The following is a 24094-nucleotide window of genomic DNA, read 5'->3' on the forward strand; positions in this document are numbered from 1 at the left end:
GAACTGTGCCCTTGATGTAGGTGGGGATGGGATCAGGAGTTTCCTCTACAGAGTGCACCAGAGGCGCCACGCTCTCCAGCCCAACGGCCCGTGGACATTTTTCCCGGCTGGATACTGAAAAAGGAGAGGAGAGGAGAGGAGAAGAGGGTCATTGAATGGATGAATTTTGTTTAAAGTACACTGTAAAATCTATGGAGTAAAGTGTAAAATCTATCTCAAGTACAGCATGATAGCATGCTGTACTTGAACAGCAGCTGAACTCTTGGTCCCACAACCCCACCCCTTACCCACCTGTCTCTATAATTATTTCTCTCTCTCTCTAGCACATGCACATAAACACACACACACCCACATGTGCTCACACACGCAGGTATATATCAGCACCAATATGTAGGTGTGGTGTTGTGAGCCACTTACAGCTTAGGAACTTTGAATGAGTGTGAATGAGGAAGTGAAGTCATATCATATAGAAAACCACATTTAGCAGAAAAAGGATGATCATAGATGTGATTCATTAAATTATAATTCACAGCTGGCATTGTCAGTGTTGCCTACTATCAAAACAATCATTAATAAGCAAGGAGTTAGCAGCTTTATCTTCATAAATCAATTCAAAGCAGTCTTATTTTTTAAATTTCACACTTTCACACCTTCTACTGTATGTATCATTTTATGATTCTTCAAACCTCCTTGGCTGTATTTAAAGCTATCAGCACTGACATCAAACACAATAAGTGATTATAAAATGCTGTTGTAAGACGGTATAAGACATTATGCAATGTAACAGCTCCCGCTTGTGTGAACTCATGACTCTCTGGGGTCATGCACTGTGAATGACACCTACACTATCTATGGCCTTATCTGTTATCCAATAACCAATTCCTGTTCATTACCTCATATCTCCACACGTAATGGAGATAGTAAAATATATACAAGAGTTACGTGATTAGCAAAACCAAATCATTGCAGTTCAATACTGAGCCACATGCTGAGCTTAGGTTACAAAGCAGTTTTTTTACAATGTGGATTGATATTGCAACCAATCAGAAGAGCCAGAATTTTGTTCATTCCCATGACTCTAGTACAATAGACAATAAAAAAGAGAATGTGCAATAGAGAGATAACCGCTGTAGGCTTTAACAGTCTCTTGCAGTGTTGACTTTGTGAGTTTTGATTGTGATTACTGCAGCATTGCAAATGATGCCTGAATGTGTGCTGTCATTTTTTGGGGCGGGTATTTCATGTAGTTTAGGCTGCATTCAAAATCAAGCCTCTTGAAAACAAAACAGCGACACTGACGAGCTCAGAACTGTTGTGAATAATAGCTTCAGGTATTGTTTTTTATCTTTCATTTTTTTGATAATCACAAGTGCAACAGTAGTTTATTTGTAACAGCTATTGCTTTAACATATTGTTTTCTCTCATGGTGCCGATGGTACGTCAGTGTACAAGTAAATGACCTTGTTGGAATATGTTGTTTTAATTTTTGTTCTTTTTATTTTTAACATGCAGGAACCTGCCAGTCAGTTTTTTGTTGACAGCTGGGAACAACTAAACTGTTAATGAGATATTGTGCATATTCTTTCACCAGCTCTGATTCAACAGGAGACCTTGGAGCAGGAACAAAAGAAAATGCCAACATGTCTTATTGTAACCGCAGCTCTGATTATGAAATGCAACAAAATACCATTATGACTAAAACAAAAGCTACATAACCTACAGTATCTAGAAACATATCTATGTGTGCATGTTTTTTTTTTTGTGTAGATCTCAAAGAGGTGGAGAGGTATATAAGATATGTCAAGTCCCAATGCTTTAGTTATAAATGAACTATTAAGTCAGTTAGCCATGTCCTTTCCCCAAAATCAATGATCACAAAAAACAGATTCAGATTTAGTTTCAATATAGAAACAGAGGAAACAGGAGTTAAGTTACTTAACCTTCCTTTTGTGTTCCGGTCAAATTGGACCAATCAACAAGTTTTCTCTCTGAAAAATGTAGTTCATTTAGTCTGATTGTCATAAGGTTCCATGACTTTGTCCACATAGGACATCTGAACACACAAAATAAATTTTGATCCCAGTCAAAAATTACCTGTCATTAGAAATTAATGGGTGAGGCTACAATTAATGTGTAAAATTGAATTCAGGCCCATGCCCATTCATCAGATGGACACACCTCCTCTCCTGGACCTTCACATGCATGTGTGTTTGAACACACACACACACACTCAGGAACCACAGACGTTAGCAATTCTCACAAACAATCACAACATTGTTTTCAATAATATATAGAACTTTTCTCGAAGCTCTGGTATATAAAGCTTTTTTGGGGCCTTGCTCACAATTCATTCTGAGGCAGCACAATGAACACACGATATACTGTATGTGATCATATCTTTGATCAGGACAGTGGTGAGGAAGAGAGAGGCCAGGAAATTGATAGTGAAGATGGATTAAAGGAATAAATGTCAGAAGTTGAAGATAACACAGAATATGATCCAGACCAAGAAACAACCAATTTGGAACAATCCAGTGATGAGGAAGAGGGCCCTGATGCTGTTGTTACATTCTGGTCAAAGAATGAGAATTTGACCTGGTCTTCATCCCCACCTGAGAGGAGAGGTCAGCTGTCGGCTGAAAATGTTATCGGGATGACCCCAGGGCCAACCCTATTCCGGGTTGATGACAATTACTATAGCTCAAATAATCCATAAATTACATTCATTTTACTCAAAATTAGTTGTATTAGCTCAGGTAAATAAGGTCTACAGGCCATAAAGTGCAAAATATAAATGCAAATCTTGTGATAATCAATAGAAATTAAGTTAATAAAAAGATTAGTACACAGTCATAGATTATAATATAAGGATGGTGGTAGATTTATAAGCAACTATAACAGATCGGTCAGTTTTGACTGGGAGCCCAAAGTTAGCAAGCATGAAATGAACACAGCAGGAGGGTTAACTCATAATAATTTGGTATTTTTGTAGCCATGTAATAATGTCAAATAACATTAAAAGCAAAAGGTACCCGTCTTTTAAACCTCATGACCAGTACGCACAGTCACATTTCATTTATCCTAAATACCACCAAATACCAAACACCTTGACTTTTGCCTCACATTCATATTTTAAAATAGACTGAATGAAATCAATCTGCTAGAATAAAAATGTAATCTTTAGCTCAGTCCTGATTCATTCTTCAAATGTTTTGTGTTTGCAGTATCTACACAGGAGCATATGTGCACACCATCTGGCTAAACATCTGAAAGTGGCATCTACTCACTGCTGTGTGTCTGGGGCTCTGTGGTCTTGGACATGGCTGGTTGTTCTGCGGATTTGATCAGACAAACGCAAAGGATTTATACACGCCCCAAGGAAAACCTTTGAACCCTTGGACCCTTGCCAAGTTCAGGAAGTGAACCCTGGCACTAAACAACACTGGTGCAATGTTGACTATATCATTAAACTGCCAATAAAAATGTGGTAAGAGACAATGGGTCATTACTTCATGATGCAGTTCACTGTTTGCATAATGTCACATAATATTATTTATAATAATATTTCTGAAGCATAATATATAAAAAACTGCATTTTTGATTATTTCTCCCATACAAATCTATTCTGGAAGAAAACAAATGAATTGATTAATTACCAGTTGATACACAAGGGCCCAAAATCAGCACCATACAGTCAAGGTTATCCTATTATGTTATATTATAAATAGTAGTAGTAGACTTTATTGCTGTTGTTACATTTTGTATACAATTATGTCTCCGCAAATGACCTTTAGATTATATATAGAACTATGGTCCACGTAGTCAAGTGCAAGTTTGCTGCTTTTATCTAATCTCACTATACATTGTCTGGTCACATACAGTTTAAGATTTACATGTGTCACACTGCAGTCAGGGTCCCTTACTGAATCAAATTACATAAAACGTACATAATTATTGTAAATGTTACAACATGTTGCAGAAGAATTTCTGTGCCAAAGCTGTTGCAATGTCTTTGACAACAACAATATTTCAGCCTTGTACAGTCTGGAAATCGATCATTTAGATGGAGTGGTTGAAGGAAAGCAATGCAATAGAATTAATTGCTGTTAATAAGGGAAGGTAAAAAGAATTACTCCAAAAGACTACTCAGTGTTAAGTGGCCATGCTGTATTGCATGACATTGCATCCTTCCCTTCACCCTAAGTAACCCTGCATTGGAAAAACAGGCCTGAAATAGTTGAGGTGGTTCCAAAACCAAATTACTATGAATAATTCTGCAGGTACATGCGTAAAAGTGTGAAATCTGTAAAAAGATAGAATATTTAAGAAGTACCTTAGCAAACGGCTTTGTATATAAACAGTAATAGAATGGACAGCTGTGAACAATCTGATGTTTATTGTGGGGAATTAAAACAGAAAAACGATACAGCCAAGACCAAACAAGGTAAAAATAAGAGAGTGGCTGCTACGTTGAGGTCACTGATTGTTAATTCATTTGTCACAGAAAAAGCAGAGAGGATAATATCCAGTGAAAATAGAAATATTAAGTTACTGGAAATACTGGCACAAATCAGTGGCTTAATCAGTAAAAAGGACAAATTCAAGCAGTAAGCACTTCTCAACTCACTATAGCACTGTGTGTGGTGAGACAGCATGCACCCAGTCCCACTGCTCCCCTGCTACTCTTTCCCACTCAGCGTGAAAGAAATGAAAACCTGGCAAGTTTGTACAAGACCTGTAGGAAGACCAGTTGGGTCATGATGCGCTTAGGAGATTTAATTGAATCAGTAGTTCCCAACCTGGGAGTTTCTAAGGGATAAGCCAAAAATGTTAAGAAGCAGTGAATTAAGATTGCAGTAAAGAAAAACATTTAAATGCAATAAGAAAGCCCTCTGTTAACATTAGTATGAAGGATAATGATAAAAGCAAATCAGCAGCAGACAGCCAATGTTTGGATTTACTTTTCAGCCCTCCGGCTCAAAACACACCGCCTGTGGCAAATAAGGCAGCCACTGGAAAATACAGCTGTATATTTTTTTAAAGACAAAAAAAAGTATGAAATATACATATTAAATATTGTTATATAAAACCATATTAGATTATTATTACTAGACTATTGCTACAAACCAAAAGATCCAGCACAAGCTAGCTCACTGTGCATATGAATATCAGTGGTGGTATTGTTGGAACAAAGAGGCATGCAGGGGGAACAGGTTAAAAAATCACACAGCTGGCTGCTGCCAATAGCACCGACCTGCCACAATAATATTTATACATTATTGCAAAATCTTTCTCCTTTGCTCCACATGGGGAATGGCGATGGCCAGCACAGTGTTTACTGCCCCAAAGTGATATAAACCCACCATAAACCTCACACAGAGTGTCATTCGGAGTTCAGCTGCTGTTCTGATAGGGAAAACAGGCTGAAGTGTACCTGTTACAAACCCCTGGGGGGGTTTCAGTCAATGAGGTGAAATGCTTTGCTCAGCCATGAAACTAATAGGCCTCATCTCAGAACATGACAGACTTCATCTACCTGAAAATAAACATATTTCAGTGGTAAGAAGCAGATTTTTGAGATCAGAGGTGTTGAACTCAAGTTGGGTGATATTTCTGGTCGGGTTGTTTTGCTGTAAATTCAGCGCACACCACGGTTCATTATCCTGTGTCATCTGGACACTATCAAATTAATGAATATAAGAGGTTTAATCAGAAAATGGGAAAGGGAGGCATCTATTCTGGACACTGGCCTGTAATTAGTTCAACAATGTTTTACAGATTTGAAGAGTAATTTTAATTAGCTTTCAATTAATTGCATATCGCAGCTGTAGAGAAGCTCACACGTGCAGGCACAGGGATGCATGCACACGCACACAGTTTCACTCAGACACAAACACACACACATAGGCCAATTGTGTCTAAGCCTGTTATGTTGCTATAGAAGCCTTTCAAGTGTTTTTCATCCCATCCAGTATTTTCTCCTGCGTGTTAATGGACGAGTGGCACCAGCCAAACTTTGAAACCAAACTTTAAAAACAAAACTGCTTTTTAGATTCAGCTGTTAAGTTGTGAAGTCATTCTCTGAGGTGCGTGCAGGTCTGCTACTATCATTTTCAATGTCCAAGTTTTTGTCTGACCTCCTTTTCAGATGCCGCAACCCAGTTTAGATTGACGATTGATTTTCTAAATGACTCACTTTACAAAGCTTGGATGTAGTTTCTTACAGCAAAGACGGAAAAAATACAGCAATGAATTTTTCCCTTCTACAAAAGAACATAACTTACTTTAGTGTCTAAACAGATAAATTGTCCCATCTAGTGGTGAGCTGGGAAACTAAATGATTCATGAACAAAAGGTCTAGTTGCTGTTTGATATATTCTGATGCAAATGCTTTTTTTTATCTTTGATATACTTTGTATTGAAGCACACAGTTCATTCTAAAGAAGTCACAGATCAGACGTAATGCTCCTTTGTAACAGATTTTGACCTAAAACAACCTGACTCAATGTAAGATGTCTCCTCAGGTAAGTCTTTTAGATTCTTCCATATGAGCATTTTGTACTGACCTCTCCTTACTACCACTTCTACTGACTCTACCTGCTTACTGCACTGTAACACCTAACCTTTATTGTGCCATGTAATATCACCCAAGCAGCTTGTTACAGATTTACAGTGTCTGCATGCACAGGCACCTCAGGCCTGCACACTGTGACACTTTCATACCGTAGGAGTTGTGTTTGTGTCCTCCAAGGCTCATAACTTATTCAAGTTCTATTCAAGTCATTATAACAGCCTCGTGATACACTGGGTTAGTGTACTGAATAGCATATTTGACTATAAAACAGCGAATATAATGCAGAGAAAAATATCAACTGAATGTCTGAATGTCTGTTGAGTGATATGTTTGATCATACAGTCATACAATATGTCTCACATCCAAAGCACTGCAGAATTTACTGCAGAACTGCGTACACTGTAAGATGTCAAAAAGAATGTAGTGTAGCTGTCGATATTTTCTGCACCAGTGACACCATCTGTTTCTCGTTGTCTTGGTTATTTATCATAGTAATGCCTCTTAGTTTGATTTTCCTTTTACATTTCGAAGAAAACAAGCCAGTGCCTGTAATCCAGATGTTGGCTTCCCATGCTGTTATGCAAGCATTTAATTCCAGGTTCCAGGCAAGAGATGTTGAAATGGAAAGGAATAAAGGTGAGTGAAAATACAAAATATGATGTGGAGGTTGTTTAGTATGTGTCTTCAGCATTTGCTAACATATACATACTGCGCATGTACATATAGGTACCATCTTGAACACACGTCTTATGCATGGTGACTGAACATACAGTATGTTGTAGCTCCACATCAAGGTCATGGGAAATGTTCCAGACAATACACCTGTATGATTCGTCAGCCACTCACCCTCGTTGCCATTGGCCCACCTTCGTCCCTGAAGGCCATGTAGAACCAATAGGAGCGTGTGTTACCACATTTGGGGCAGGGTGTTGCCAGTTTAGACAGTTTAAAAGAGACTATGTGTCCTGCTGTCCCTCAGCAGAAGCATCAATCAACATGATCCCCATTGTGCTGGTCTCAGTGCTCATTGCTAGCGGTAAGAACATCTGGCATTCTCTTAATTCTGTGTGTTACTGTTTCTGTGTGTTTGCAAGTTTGTGTGTGTGCATTCAAGTGCTTCAAGCACCATGGAGCTAGCACTCTGCAATTCTCTATTGGAAAAAGAAATGTTGCAGTTTGTGTCTGATCTGGGATTTAAAAGTAATTCCATTGTTTTCCTGCCTCATGAGCACTCCCTCTCTCATGTCCATCACATGTACTCCTCCTCTTCTTTGTCCAGCCCTCGGGTGCGGCACCCCACCCATTGAGCCCCTGACTTCCCGTGTGGTCAATGGAGTAGATGCCAAGCCCCACAGCTGGCCCTGGCAGGTATGCCAATATGTACACATCTGTCAATGTTTTTATATTAACTGGCAAACCTTATGGGTCTGGCATCTGCTTATTAGCTGTTGGACATGGTGGCTATTGAAAATTCTGTGATTAAATTACTGTTTTTGAATTAAATCAGCAAACTATGCCATCCATCTATACATCCACAACCTGCGCCTTAATGTATCCTTCATGGTTTGTTTTTTTTGTTTTTTGGGTTTGTTTTTTTTTTTTGCTTTTTCGGTCTCCAGATCTCTCTGCAGTATGAGAGGAGCGGTGTGTGGAGGCACACTTGTGGAGGATCTCTGATTGCTGCCAACTGGGTCATGACTGCCGCTCACTGCATCAAGTATGAGCAGCAGAGGAACATACACACACAAACACACATCTACACGCATCTCCTGTTAACTGTATTGTGGTTATTCTGCACCAAACTACTTTCCTAATACTGCCTTCAACTCTAAACTCTACTTAGCCCTTATAGAATTAGGACTGGGCAAGTCAAATACACTTTGCATGAAGGCCAAAATAATATTCAAGGTCATCTGGTCTGCTACCCAGTTCAAATCCCCTCTTTGCCCACTAATCATCACTTTGAACTCATCATATCATTCAACTGCGCAGCAAATCTTCTATCTGTTCTCTCCCCCAGCACCCAGCTCTCCTACAGGGTGTTTGTGGGCAAATACAACCTGGTTGAGGAGGAGGCTGGCTCCAAGGCCATCCTGCCTGAGAAGATTATTGTCCATGAGAAATGGAACCCCATCTTTGTGGCCCTCGGGTAAGACGAGCTCCGCTGTGTCTCCTGCTATGACATACAGTACATCATAATCTCATCTGTTCTGTATCGAGGTGACAAAGTAGACTGAGGCTAAAATTCCATTTCTTAACTTCAATCCTGCTCAGACCTTTGACACATGTTCTCCATCTTCATTAATCTCATATTTCTCCGCAGCACACAGATGATAGAACCAATAAAATGTGTATTGCTCACTCTCAAATATGCAATATCCACAGTGGGAAATAGGAGGGTGACATCAATTGAGTTGATTTATTTGTATTTAATGACATAATGAAACACAGGAAAAAAGGCAAAAATACAGAATGAACTCCTTGTCATTATCTTATTTATTTCTGTTTCTCTCCTTTTCTCTCCGGCTCTGGAGGAAGATTTTAAATTGCCTGCCAGTACAACCAGTCTCTCAGTCTCTCTTTCTCTGTGTCTCGTGCAGTAACGACGTTGCCCTGATCAAGCTGTCAGAGTCTGTGACTTTGAGTGATCAGGTGCAGCTGGGATGTATCCCTCCTGCCGGCACTGTGCTGACCAACCTCTACCCCTGCTACATCACCGGATGGGGCAGAGTGTACAGTAAGTCACTGTGTTTGAGTTTATTTTTTTCTTTTTCAGCTGAGTATCTCTGAAATGTGTTTCTTGTAAACTATCCTTTAGGGTGTGCAAGTAGGATGTTTGGATTTATAAGAAGTTGTGTGTGTGTGTTGTGTGTGATTGGGGCTACCCAGGGAAACCTCCAGAGCTGGGATGAAAATCTTGTGCAGGAGGTTTTAGCAGAAACTTTTCAGGGAGGGATTACTCCTAAATTGAAAATTTGGGTTGGACTGTGAGTTTGGTGCTTGGGGAAATGTTGTGAAGCAGATTTGATAGACGGCTCGTGTATGTGGATGATGGTAATAGACTCTGTCTGTGTGTTTTAGCCGGAGGCCCCATAGCTGATAAGCTGCAGCAGGCTTTGATGCCTGTGGCTGACCATGCCACCTGCTCCCAGCCTGACTGGTGGGGTATCGCTGTCAGGACCACAATGGTGTGTGCCGGTGGGGATGGAATCGTGGCTGGATGCAACGTAAGTTTGTCCTCTGTGTGTGCATTAGGAGATTATTTTCAATTATGTGCTTTCAGCTATTTCTTTTTCTTTTTTTCTTTTAAAAAATCTAAATTGCCAGACACACATAGTACACCTTGTTCTACCTGCCATGCCACAACTGTATGTCATGCTAATAAAGCAAATTTTGAATGTTAATGCAGCAAATGTGTTCAAATTAAAGCATGTCCAAGGAATTAGAGTAGATTTCTTTTGCATAACACTTACAGAATGACAAATGTTCCTCTTGTCCCCATTAAACTTGGTGAAACAATGATTCTGATTGTGATTCTCATAGTTGTGCCCTGTCTGTCTACCAGTGGCTCCACCAAATGAATAAAACATAACTCCTCTCTTCCTGTGTCCAGGGTGACTCCGGTGGCCCTCTGAACTGTAAGAATGAGGCGGGTGTCTGGGAGGTCCACGGCATTGCCAGCTTCGTCTCTGGCCTTGGCTGCAACTATCCGAAGAAACCCACTGTCTTCACTCGTGTCTCCGCTTTTAATGACTGGATCGATCAGGTAAAGGAGAAACACGAATAGAATTAATTAAATGAAGTAGTACTGCCAGTTGACTTGCAGCTGTTTCATTTTTCATCTAATGACTAAATCTTTGTCTTTTCAGGTTATGATGAACAACTAAAGAGGATGAAGTGTCAATAAAAAAGACCAAGCAAACTGCATTTGTGTTGTGTGTGATGTGTGTGTTCCCATCAGATTACAGAAAACTCTCACATCTGATAAATTTACATCCACATGAATAGGGTAGGAATTCTAGGACTTTTTTGGTCACATTAGCTGATTCTTTTTAGTCTTCTGAGGTGGGCTGGGAATTGAAACAATGTGAACAAATGTCCAGCAGGTGTCCTCATACACTCATGATAGGGAACTGGTTCTGACAGCTTTCTAAAGAAGGATACTGTGCAGAATGCTCAATGTTCCTGCCCGGAAAACAGCATCAACAAACAGATGCGATACACTGCAAATAGCGGTGATTCAGAAAAAAATTGTGTATCGACAATGTGTCAAATAACACTAAGTTGGATGATCGGAGTGAATGGTTATGGAAGAGACCCTTTATATAAAACATGAATCTAATATCCCTGCTTGAAACTGACCTGGTTTGTCTCTATGCCCTCTCAACAGGAGGGCTTTATGAAAACCATAATACTCAGCTGAGGAGTCTATCTTTCCTCATGATAACAGCACTCTGAAAATGAAGAAGGCTAGAATGGCAAAGTTGAGATTAACGCTTCTGTCGTTTTTTTCTCTTCTTTTTCTCACTATGATGAGATGAGGATGAGGGAGTAAGGGGGACAAATTAAGAAGGGAATTAAATTGCCTCTTCTTTTCTTTCCTATCTCACTCTTGCTCCTTTCTCTCCGTTACATTTGCAAGACACACATGGAGACACACACACTGATAAGTTTTGACAGAATAATGGAGGTGTGCGAGCTTCTTCATTGACATGAAGCAGTGATCAAACATGACACGTCCAGCAAGAGCAAGAAATAATTACTACTCTGTGTGTGTGTGTGTGTGTGTGTGTGTGTGTGTGTACATATATATATATATATATATATATATATATATATTAAGAGCAGTAAGAAGGAGAGGTAGGGAGGGATATTCAAGGAGTTTCAGTTTGTGTCCATGATTTTCTTAGGCTATATTTGATATGATCAATCACACTTTTGGAGCAGCGTTCTCTGGAGTATCAGCCTGTGATCAGTAATAACTTTCCCATCTAAGCTCTTATGTAAGCTTCAACAAAAGTGCCGCTCGTTCACTAATTCAGTCTGATTTTGATGAAAAATATAGCCTGTCTTCATTTGAACTGCATCAATTAAAAAATAAACTTGCACTTTCTTTACAAACTTTTTGTCTTGTTACTGTGCATCTTCACTGTAGCAAGTGAAAGTGTAATACTGAATGAATATTGATGCATTAACTTATCAAAAAGAAATTAGATAATGAGGTTGAAACTTGGTCATGTAAATTGCTGGATAATGTTATGAGAGAGAGGAGTAAAATATGAGAAGTTTAACTGAAATTGCTACACTGACTTATCATTTAATAACTTGTAGCAATGAAATGAATACAATAACTTAAGTTATTACATTATTTTCACTGTTATTGATAAAAAAAAATTTACAGCCATGTAATAACCAGCAATGATCAACTGTTTTATGTTTAATTACATTTTTGGCTCATTTCATGCAATTAATTGCATTTATCAAGTTACTACATCATCTGGCAGTTATTACATTGTCAGTCACTACATTCATATTCAATGTAGATGATGTCCTTGAAGTATTGCTCTCATGTGCACCAGTGCATTCAACACTTTGGACTGCTGATCTGGACGTGTTCTTCTGCAAAACTTTTGTCTGAAGCTAGTGGTGAGGGTGTGAGTGGGGCCTCAAAAGAATGCTTTGTCTATGTCTGAACTCTGTGGGTCAGGGTACCACTCCCAGACACACACACACACACACACACACACACACACACACAAAGGGAGGGAGACAGAGAGAGCTGGCAGAATCCCCCAGGGACACCACCTGCTGTTGTCCTGAATACCAATGAAGAAAAGAAGAGGCAACAAGTTTGAAGTTTGTGCAGCTGCTGTTCAGCTTTATGCTACTTGCCTTAAGTGTACTAAGCAAGAAATAGGGTACTTGTGATTCACTGCAGCTCTAAGCTCAAAATAATTATGAGGCATGTGTAGTTTTTAAAAATAGATCATTTGGTTTGACCAGTTCTTAAAAAATACTAAAATTTCCTATACTGACAAAAACCTGTGTAACTGTTGAACTCTCTGAGTGAAAATGACCATCCAAATCTCACATGGAAGGGTAGTAGTCTATGGTAAGTGCCTCGCTGAATCCCAAATATCTCTTCAAGGATAAATGAAGGATCACATTAGTGTTAGCATTTGACAAGTGCATCATACATCTCTTTTATAAAGCTCTAAATACTCTATGCATTAACGGCTGGCTATGGATCATAAGACTGTCGGGGTTGTCATAATAACCTCTCGCGCTGAGCAGAAGTTTTGACCGTGGGATCTTCACAAAGGTATGAGAGGAAAAGCCCTTGATGGGATGTTCCAAGAGCGTCTTTACAAAAATAGCTCAGTAGTGGCGGAGAGAGAGTAAGGGTGGCGGATGGGGGAGGGACCAGGGGATGATGAGCAGCCACACTGACAGCAGCATCCCCGCTCTGTCGCCCCGCGCCTGTCAGCACAGCAGTCACCGGGAACCGGCCGGGACTGCGCCAGCTTGACCTAACAGTCCAGTGCTGCGCAGACATATCGCCAAGCGGACGGTCAGGATTTGGTGACCTACTTCCGCACAAAAGTTCCCGCCTCTTAAACGATCTGGAGGAAGTTGCTAAAGATCTGTGTTCATTTTGAAACTGTATCTCAAGCTGTTCTTGCAGCCGAGACGCGCAAAGGAGAGGAAATAAAACTAGAAACGCATGGACACCGGACACCAGAGGCAAGCATGCGGTATGCTGTTGTTGTATTAAATGTTGATGTGCGTGGAGTGCAAGTGTAAAAAGTAAGAAGAACACGCCACCCAATTATTTTAGCGTTTATCTTACTGTAACACTCACTTTTCCAAAATATTACTAAAATGTTTTTGTTACATAAAAGTCATTTTTCTTCTTTAACTAAAAGGGATTGGACGTGTTTTATATTCATATGCAATATATAACAATTGTAAATGATCCGTCTATATTAGGCTTCTATGGTTTCTCTCCCTTGTAAGGACAACCTTTGATCATACCCAGGTCTACACTCAAGTGTTATTAATAGTGTATGCATTCAAAACTGGTGATTCAATGACTTGTAGCTTAGAAAAGTTTAGTTCATGCAGCTGGTATTCTCAAATGAGCTGGGAGGAAAGCCAGGGAGTTGAGTCACATGAGATGGAGGCCACTCATGCTGATAGTCCACTGCAAGGTGATGCATTATACACAAGCATTTGCTTGATTACCTTGTGGTCACTGCAGGCACAGGTCTGTGAATGTGGCTGTTGCTTACATGCCCATTTGGCTGCCTCTGTAAACAAGCATTCTTTGGTGCATGTAGCATTTGCATACATTTACATTGGATTGTTTGCATGTGTACACAAAAGGCCTTTATGTTGGTCAATGGCACCATTCAAAAATATAACTATGCGAGCACAAGAATACACTCCAGCTGTATTTTGCTGTTGCTAGACTCCAGTTTCAGACCTAAAGCTTCCTGCCACAGTCACAGAGCACAGTCATTGCATAACAGATAGACTGTAGTTATCTGTGTATTGATTGTAGCCTCAGGGAGTGTGCATGTGTGTTCATGTACATGTGTTTGGTGAGCCAGACTAATGCTGTTCTGATCTTTGAACCTTTGAACAAAACAAACATTTGATCCCTCAAACCTCTGATTCAGTAAACTAACTTAGTGAAGCATTATTTGATGAATGAGGTGTTGTGTGCAACTTCAGAGCAGTCACGGCAGTCTATTCCATTCTCTTTGTGCAACATCTGTTTATTTTTGAATTAATTTGTTTTCCTCCAGTGCGGTCACTAATTGAAACAGAGCTATCTGGCGTTCAGAGCGAATGTATTTATCTTGCAAATGAGAACAAATTATCCTTGTAGTTATTAAGACGTGAACCACGATCGTCTACTTTGGGAAGTGTGAGTTGTGAAAATGTGTTATAATTGGTGATAATGAATAACTGGGGTGACTGCTTTGTGTTTTCTTGTTATATGCACCACTGATTGTCTGAAATCAATATACGCACACAAGCAGTCCCTGCTCCAATATGTTGCTCACATTCATTTGGTTTCTCTCTCTCTCTCTCTCTGGCGCACACAAACACTCATCACTGTCACATCTCTATGTCATCTAATAGCTTGCACATTCCTCGCTTTTGTTCTAATTGGAACAGTAAACTGGAAGCACTTCATTTAGTGTCACTTGGCTTCTGAGAAAAAGTTCCTTAGGATGTTTTGGAAATACTCTGCAAAACTGTGGAGGCAATTATATTGACAGTGATCCCAGTTAGTGATTATGAGGGTATTTTATTCCCTCAGTGATGCCACCAGCATCCTGAGAGGGACCCATCTGGTGCAAACAGAGGCCGACTTCATGTGTTTGAGAGTAGATCAAATGCGTCACTGCCAACTACTCTCACTTGGAGCGATCCATCTTTATTCGGCTTGGTCATAAAATGTCTATAGAGGGAAGGATAATTTTGAAATGAGTTCACAACAGCAGACTTGGACTGTTGGAGGGAGGAGAAAATATGTGGTCTCATTAGAAATGCATTAGGGGAAGGGAGAGAGGTATCGAAGCAAGGAGATGAGCTTGAGTTTTTATCTGTTCAACTCTGAGCGAGTTCATTCTCCAGCTCATGCTTGGACCGACTATGCTTCTTCTCTCTCTCTGTATTAGTCTCTCTCTCTCTCTCTCTCTCTCTCTCTCTCTCTCTCTCTCTCTCTCTCTCACACACACACACACAAACACACACACACGCCAGTACACCTCAGTGACCCATTTAATATTAGACACAAAACTGGCAACTTTATTCGCACATGTTCCCCCTGAAAATACATTACTGTTGAAATTCATTCAAAATAATTCAGCAAGAAAAAGTGCTTACTGGCACCGTCTTTATCAGTCTAATAACTTCATCGCTCTCTGCCTATATAAGGAAACGAGAATAAAAAAGAATGTTTCAACAGGGAACTGCAGCCAAAGGGCACTTTCTTGTCCTGTAATACTCTCTTATCATCCACAGTTATTATACATAGCTAAGTCCTCTGAATTACTATTACTCTGCACCTGTCTGACCTTTTTTTGTACATGACAAGTGCTAAATCATTTAAATACTACATCGTGTAGCTTCATTGGAAACCCTTAAACGCACTTTATGTGACACAACTAAAGGAAAACCTCTCATGCAGGTGCTGAATGTACGCAGTTTGATCCATATATAGCGTCTGCCGGGATAAAGCCACCTTGGCCCAGTGACTAGGTTGTCAGAGAGAAAGTAATCTTTACTGAGCTGACCTCCCCAGCAGACTAAGCAGGCCCATGTGACAAACAGGTTAACTGTGGCCGAGTATGCTAATATGTCTGTGTGTGTACAGGGCATGTATGCATGTGCCTGGAAATTAAACTCAGTATGTTTATGTGATGCATTTTGTTTTCTTTCAGGGATAAATTATGCAACTGAAGTGAACGCTGTGGAGCCATTAACTGACCTCAGACCTGCTTCTGAACTCTGGTGTGACCATAATGAGTCTGGAATCGACTGTCCAGTCGACCATGGAGCATGAACTGAGGATGGGCCTGTCTGTGTGGGCCATTGCGGCCATTATTTGTAACTCTGCGGTGGGCGTGCTCATCCTCATCCTCTTCGTCATCCTCTACAAGGCCTGCAAGGTGCCTTCACACCAAGAAAAAGTGCCCGTTTTCATAGCAGTGCCAGAGCAGAAGAAGGCCGAACAGAAATACCTGCTGTCTGCAGCCTGATCATGACTTGACAACAGACCGGAGATGGAGAAAAAAAGTCAACTTTGTCGATCTACTGGAGGTCCAAAGTTCAGCCGTAGAGGGTTAGAAGACCTGCTGGACTGTGATCTTTGAGTGATTATCTGTGTCTTGCTTCCTCTTCAACCACTCTTGTCATTATTTTCACTCAGTACCTCCTTTTGTCTTCCATACTGTGCACATTTCTCCGCCATCAGCCCCATCTCATCTCTGAGCTATTCAGCAGAGCTCAGAGTGAGCTAACTGTGTTAAGAGTTGTGGCAAGACAACAACAACAAGCAGGCCCAATCCTCTTATCTCCGTTGTGCGTCGCTGGGACTGTCCATCTGTCAGTCTGTTTGCTTTTCTCTACACTGGCAGACCATGATGTCCGCCTCATAATTTTTCATCCCTCCATTTGAGACAACTAAGAGGATGTGGTGGAGAAAGAGCAGCAGCACAACAAACTGGAATAGGAGAGTTACGAGTGATGGGGTTGGATGAGAGTCACGTGTTAGAGGTGAAGATTAGCTCTGTAGCACACAAGCAGCTCAGTGTTTGCCTGCACTAATGATGGCAACAGCAGAGCAGCAAGCAGATGCCAGGAAGAACCCAAAAGTGTCAGAAAGAAAGGAGATGCGACTGGAGGAAAAAGTGCTGGAGACAAGGGCAGAGAGGGAGATAAAGGGCAGATATTTGGTGGGGATGATAAAGTGCAAGTGAAGAATCACAGAGAGGATGCTTTGATGTGTTGTTTACAGAAAAGGGAGCTCGAGGCACCTGTTTGACATTCTCCCCCATTTGACATATTTAAAGTCTCTGCTTCCACCGATCTGACTCCCATGGGGATTAAAAAGTGATACCAGTGCCTCCCTCTCATTTTATGAGCTCCTCTGAATAAGATATTTATAGACAACCTTCATCAGAAACGACAGACGGACTGAACACTCGCAGTTTCGCAGTAAGGAGTGAATTCATTGTAGTTACTGTAGTGAATGTGCAGCAGCCACTAATTGTCTAATATCAAAATTGTCTTACTGATGGAGGAGAGATGGGAGAACAAATTTACCTACAAAGTGACAAGCCAATCATCATTTTATTTTCACAGAATTAGAATAAAAAGTGCTGCATTTTTGTCTCGTATAGTAGGTGTATTTTTTACTAATGAAAGGGCTCTGTATGGAAATGTGTTAATTAGTGAGAAACATCAGTTGAAATCTAATCTCAGGTATGAATGAATTTGCTTTTATTCCGATGGAGTGGGAATACAATGATTTTTTTTTCTCCTCTGCGGCTACAACTTAATGTTCTGCTTCATTTATAGGATATTTCTATAAAAAATACTCATGGACTGATGATCATAAAAAGTGCTGAAATTAATACAAACTTAATTGTTCATCTGGGCTCTGGAAAACTTGTGGAGGTCATGTCTGTGTTTTTAACATTTCGATGGATTAAATGATCAATCAAATATAATAGTTTAATTGATCATGAATAATAATTATTAATTGTAGCTCTGCACTGTATAGAATAGTTATTGTTTACCTGTGGTAATTGCAGTTTTGCTCCATACCTCTGGTTCAGTTTATTTTATACTGATATAATAAAATGATTTACTCTTGTTTATAACTAATGTTGTTTACAGTTTGTCACTGTGCCCCTGTCATTTTGGTGTTTATTATGGCTAATGGTGATTCAAATTACAATCAAAAAGCAATTACAAAAGATAGCTTGTAGGTAAACTGAAATGAAAAACATTTCATCTATTTTTATGTCTAACTATTTAATATGAGCTTGCAAGAGTTCCTGGAACACATTGACCTCAACAGTAACCCACATCCTGTTGTTTTTCAACTACAATATATGGGGGAGAACAGGGTAACATGAGTCATTTTTAACATTTGATGATTTTACTGCAAAATGAAAGTATATTTGTTTCAAATAATAGTTACTATATATGCCTCAGTTTGTTGTGTACTCATGGAAATTAAAACAAGTTATCTAATTATTATGGTTTTAGAACAATGACCCATCACAAAAAGTTAGTCCTATGGCACAACCTACCCCAAGGTAGGGGTAAAATGAGCATGGGGATGGGGTAAATTGAGCGCTCTATGAGTAAATAGTGTTACCATTAAATACTGATATAAAAATTACACAAAATCAAACAAATTTGAGATAATTTTCAACTTTATTAATGCCATCAATTTAACAAAGGCAAAAACTCATACTTTTCAGTAAAACAATATGTTTGTGTCCTGTTGTTCAACATGTTACCGAAACACTTTCAGTCAAGATAAAACTGTGATCCTTGTGTGTTAGCTACAGAAAGAATGTGTGTGTAAATGTGCTTTTGTGTATACAGACAGGTGACAAATTAAAGGAAAAACTGGTCCAGGTCTGAATGCTTGACCCCTACAGTGAGGGGATCTGGTGGGTCTGTTATGCTTTGGGGGGCATTTTGCTGGCATGGTTTGGGTCCACTTGTCCCCTTAGAGGGAAGGGTGACTGTGAATGAATACAAAGTTGTTCTGAGTGATCACCTTTATCCTGTGATCAAACATTTCTACCTTGATGGGAGTTGTTTCTTCCAGGATGACTGTAGTGGAAATTTAAGATGAATTCACAGAGAGCTAGTTGTCTTTCAGAGTTTTTGAATGAAGTTCAGTGTTGGTACTTGCATATACAGCCACATGCATCACAATCATCCCATATTCATCATCCTGACAGTTATTTTTAATTAATTCACCGTATCTCAAGGGAGTTTCTTTCAGTCTCTGCTGAGGATTAAGAGTTGAAGGCCAAATCCTTATCTGCCTTTCCTTCCTGTACATTCCCTCTAAAGTTACAGTGACTGAGTCCCACACCTCACCTTTGATAGTACCTGTTAGGAACATTTTCACACGGGAAGCAGAGATCATAAAGTCTTACAATGAGCTTTTGACTATAAGGCAGTGTAACATAATCTTAAAACGATAACATAAGTGTATATGTTTCCATTTCAATGACAATGCCCCCATTCACAGGCCACAAGGGGTCACTGAATGGTTTGATGAGTATGAAAATGATGTGAATCATATGCTATGGCCTTCACAGTCACCAGATCTCAACCTATTTGAACACATATGGGAGATTTTGAACCTATGTGTTAGACAGCGTTCTGCACCACCATCATCAAAACACCAGATGAGGGAATATCTTTCAGATGAATGGTGTTCATCCCTCTAGAAGAGTTCAGAGACTTGTAGAATCAATGCCAAGGTGTATTGATGCTGTTCTGGTGGCCCACCACCTTACTAAGACACTTTATGTTGGCTTTTCCTTTCATTTGTCACCTGTCTGTATGTACAGCATGTTTGTGTGTGGCTTAAACATTAGTCAACAATTAGGTATTTATTCATCAACATTGTAATACTTGTAACAGTGATCAAACATTAACATGAACAGGGTCTCTAGTCTCTAGAATATCAGAAAATAATTTTTGGGGGTAAATTGAGCCATTGACTCATCTTGCCCCAACATCACTGGCACGTTTTACCCCACAACCTCCATTTTGACAAAACTGTTTCACACAGTGGCTCAGATCCACAGTTATGCTAAGTTTATGACCTTGTTTTGTAGCTTACATTGACTTAAATTAACATGTAATAATGTCCAAGACGTATCTTTTTTAATTAAGATACAAGACTCATAACTTTAGTAACATGATGAATTCACTTGGCATGACAAAAATCTTTTTTTTTTTGCTCTGTTTTGCTGACCACTCTCTCCATGTGCTTGAGTCCAAGATGGATTGAGTAATGTGAACTATACTTTCTTAATTTGTGATCACATGATTACTTTTGCTTATGGTCACCTTGATAAAGGGGGTGGCTCATTTTACCCACTGGCTCTATTTACCCCGTTCTCCCTTATACCTTATCTAACCACGACCCAGCATCATTATCAGGGTGGAAGGGAGGAAACTTCCGAGTGATAACTGCTGCTATTGTTTTCATTTAGTGACACCCGGCAGAGATGAATTTATTTCAGTCATCATTTCTCCGCCTTTGCTTCTTCACACTCTTGCTTTCTGTTTTGCTGTTTACTGAAGACTTTTCTCTGACTTACAGTTCATGCACTGTCAAAACCTGCTTACAGGTCTGGAGGTATGTCTCAGTATTGTTTCCTCACTGTAACATGTTCTCTTTGGCTGTCTTCACCACACATAAAGGCAGCGATAAAACATACTGCTCTTTCTGAGATACAATTTTGAAGAACTTGCACTTTACTTGAGTATTTTATGCCTTCTTAAACTTCCATTCCACTTCATTTCAGAGGCACATATTGTAATTTTTACTCTACTACATTTATTTGACAACATAGTTGTATATTTACTTATATGCAAAACATGTGATTATCTTATAAAATATCATACTTTGTAGATTAAACTACCTAACAGTATATAACCTATTGTGTGGATGTGAGTATTAGGGTCCCATGGAGGTAAACAACTGTACCAATGAGATTCATTAATTTATCATGGATAGGATCACAGATGAGGAACTGTGCAATTTGCTTACATAAGAGATGTATCAGCTTCATGTCCAATGAATATGTGTGAATGAGAAAAAGACTAAGAGACAGAGTATGAAAACATGTATGCACATGAGTAAAACAGTGTTTTATAGCACATATAAGACAGATGGTTGGAGCCTTTGGTGGGCTGTTGATTTGAAATTGCTCTTCAGAAAGGCGGCTCTACAGCTGTCCGGTATTTATATGCTTCTCCTCTATTTATCTCCCTGCTTGTTCCTCTCTCGTTGTCTGTCTTCCTCTTATTTGTTTCTCTATTCCCACCTAACCAGACCAGTGCCAGGCCTTTGTAAAATGGCCAGCACTGATCCAGTGATCTACTCCATATTGAGCTGTGTGGAAACTGTGTGAAGGTCACACAGTTTATGATCTTCCCTGGTTTTCAAGTAAGCCTTGCTGATAATAGATCTTCTATTCAAGACAGCGGAAGGAGTTCTTTAATCGATCCTGTGTGATACTAATGAAGAAAACACTATATAAACCTCCATCTAGTCATCCGTCTGTTCTGCTGCCCGCCATGCTTCCATTGATCCCTCCATCTCAGTAGAGAGTATTACAGTTTAGATGATGTTTACTGCGACTTCATCCAGTTGTGATTAGACATGGCTGCTGAACTCAGCATCAGTCACTACTTCCCTACATCTCAGGGGCCAAACTACATGGCGGCAAGGCAATTTCCAGGGTCGTTGAGAGGTAGTTGACATGGAAGAGGGTCGCTGATCTCAACGTGGTGTTATATAATGATCAGGACAAATATTACAGACAGAGAGATTACTAATAAACATTCAAGGGGCCAGTAATCTGCAGTTCCATCTGCACCGCTGGAGGGGTTGCATAACCCACATAAGCCCAGACTGAGTCATGGGCAGTGTTTGTATGTGTGTGTGTGTGTCTGTGTTTAATGCAATTACAAAGGGATCAAATGTTAATCTATGTTTTGGACACTACATGCTGAGACATTGCGTGGGATCTCTGCAATATTTGAATCTTATGTAATCAATAATTTCATTTAGTGGCTCCAAATAAAGCATTGTCTGAGTGTGTGTGAAATAAAGAGAAACAGATTTTAGGCTGCTTTTCTAGGTGTTTCTCTGTGGTTAAATGTGCAATATCATGATGATGCACTCTGCAGTGATATCTGCTAAAGACTATCACACAAATGTGTATAGATGGGATACATGTGTGTGTTGCTACCTTACTGTCCTTGTCTATGAATAATTGATGACTGAATTCTAATTACACTCAATCAGATCTTTATAACAGGACCCCTATGGAGTCACCAACACTCATCACAATCACATGCATGCACGCACAGTCATTACATCGATTTCAACAACAGCGCAGCCCTGATATTGAATGCTTATAATTCAGTTTAATTTCATCTGTATGAGTGTTTATTCTGTTAACTAGGTCTAATTATAGCATGAAACAAGCTGAAATAATAGGAAAAGAATCAGTATGCAAGACAGAGCAGAAAAAAAACATGAAATATAGAGAACGTATGTGACATATACAGAGAGAGAAGAGCAAGAGAATTCAATTAAATGAACTTCTTTAATCTGTAAATGTACATTTCTCTTATTTCATATCATTATATGAGAAAAAGACCAGTGTCTGACCTCCACATATGCTGCTATGGTTATATCTAATGCATATGCATCACCAGATGTATGGTGAACTGCTTGCATTTTGCAGACTGAAACATTACGACCTACTTGACCCTGCACACATCTCATTGACATTCATCCTCTCTCCATCCAGTGGCCCTCCTCTTGTGTAGAATTAGACTGCCACCTCCTGGCTCAAACATTCATGTCTGCTGCTTGAAACAACCTGCTGTTGGCTGCAGTAGTGGCTGATTGCTGCCAAGAGCGCCTCTCCACTATTGTGCAGCAGAGCGTGCTGTTGCTGCTCTCTGCTGGTATTTCCAGGTAAGGACAATGTGCAGCAAGACGTGTCAGTGACTTTCAACGAGCACGACTCACAACTCTGCGGATGTTCTTCTGGCAGGCCATCATCAGTCAGAGGTTGTGTTATTTTCTTAAGAGTTTATAATTAATGTGCTCCATGACATTCATTTGATTCTCTAATTTGGTGTTTGTTTAGATTTGTATGAGGACAGCAGCTGTTCATTCCTCTAGCCAAAACCTGTAGTCATCCAATAATACTTAGAGGCATATACAAAACTATAATTTATAATAGAAGGTTTGATTAGTTTTATAATTAATTTACAGAACTATAATATAGAGGGTAATTGTTACCTAGGTTGGAAACCCTACAGGCAAATACAGGAAATGGACAAAATTATGCAATAACCCTGCAATTAATCATATTGTGATGCTGATAATGTTCTTATCAACATTCATACTGTAGCTCTTGGTTTATTATTGTATCTGATTTTTTTTTTTACATCCACTTAAATGACTGAGTGGGTAAGACTCATTTCAATGTAAAAATACTCTGTTACAAGTGAAAGCACAGAAGTATTATAAATAAAATGGACTTAATTTATCAAAAGCAAAAGTTTTCATTAAGCAAAATGACCCAGTTCAGAGTGCTACATTGATATATATACTGTATCATGTTGCCAGATTATTTCTGTTGACGCATTTATATTAAAGAAGCACTTTAATGTCATAGCTGGTTGAGTTGGAACTAGTTTTCGCTTCACTGTTTGGTAGTTTAATCTGGGATAATGCATCATATTTTATAAACTGATTCTATGTTTGTATGTAAAACTTCTGGAAGAATCTAGAAAAATAGATGTTGGATAAAGGCAATAGATTGATGTAGCTAGAAGTACAAAATTACCCTCTGAAATGTAGTGGAGAAGATGTATTAAGTAACATCAAATGGAATTACTGAAGTAAAGTAACAGTACCTCAAATTTGTTCTTACATACAGTATCTGAGCAAATTAAGCTACTTTTCCACCGTTCATAGCATACCTGATGCTGAGTCAAAGCTGTCATGAATTTCCACTGAATTTCCCTGATTGGCCAATGAGGTCGATTTAAGTCTTATACACTGATAACTGATCCTTATTGGTCATGTAATTAGGAAACCAAAGATATTCAACCTCAACAATACCCTGCTGGAACTTTAAATAAATTCAGGCTGCAAGACACAGGATTTTTTACCTATATAATTTGACCTATACTCACTATCAATCA

General features: G+C 39.4%; 1 protein-coding gene and 1 long non-coding RNA gene across 2 annotated transcripts; both read left to right on the forward strand.

The window, feature by feature from the left end:
• Positions 1–7548: 7548 nt before the first annotated feature.
• Positions 7549–10501, forward strand: ela3l (elastase 3 like). The gene is made up of 8 exons (XM_042422238.1): positions 7549–7610; positions 7854–7942; positions 8194–8291; positions 8595–8723; positions 9175–9311; positions 9656–9801; positions 10188–10340; positions 10444–10501. Exons 1-8 carry the CDS (start codon positions 7571–7573, stop codon positions 10459–10461), a joined length of 810 nt encoding a protein of 269 aa, XP_042278172.1. The 5' UTR covers positions 7549–7570; the 3' UTR covers positions 10462–10501.
• Positions 10502–13079: 2578 nt separating this feature from the next.
• Positions 13080–17980, forward strand: LOC121904471. Its single transcript, XR_006098238.1, has 2 exons — positions 13080–13329; positions 16033–17980. It is a non-coding gene; the product is annotated as an uncharacterized LOC121904471 (long non-coding RNA).
• Positions 17981–24094: the final 6114 nt, after the last annotated feature.

The sequence above is a fragment of the Thunnus maccoyii genome, chromosome 9 (assembly GCF_910596095.1).
Source record: "Thunnus maccoyii chromosome 9, fThuMac1.1, whole genome shotgun sequence".
Lineage (NCBI taxonomy): Eukaryota > Metazoa > Chordata > Actinopteri > Scombriformes > Scombridae > Thunnus > Thunnus maccoyii.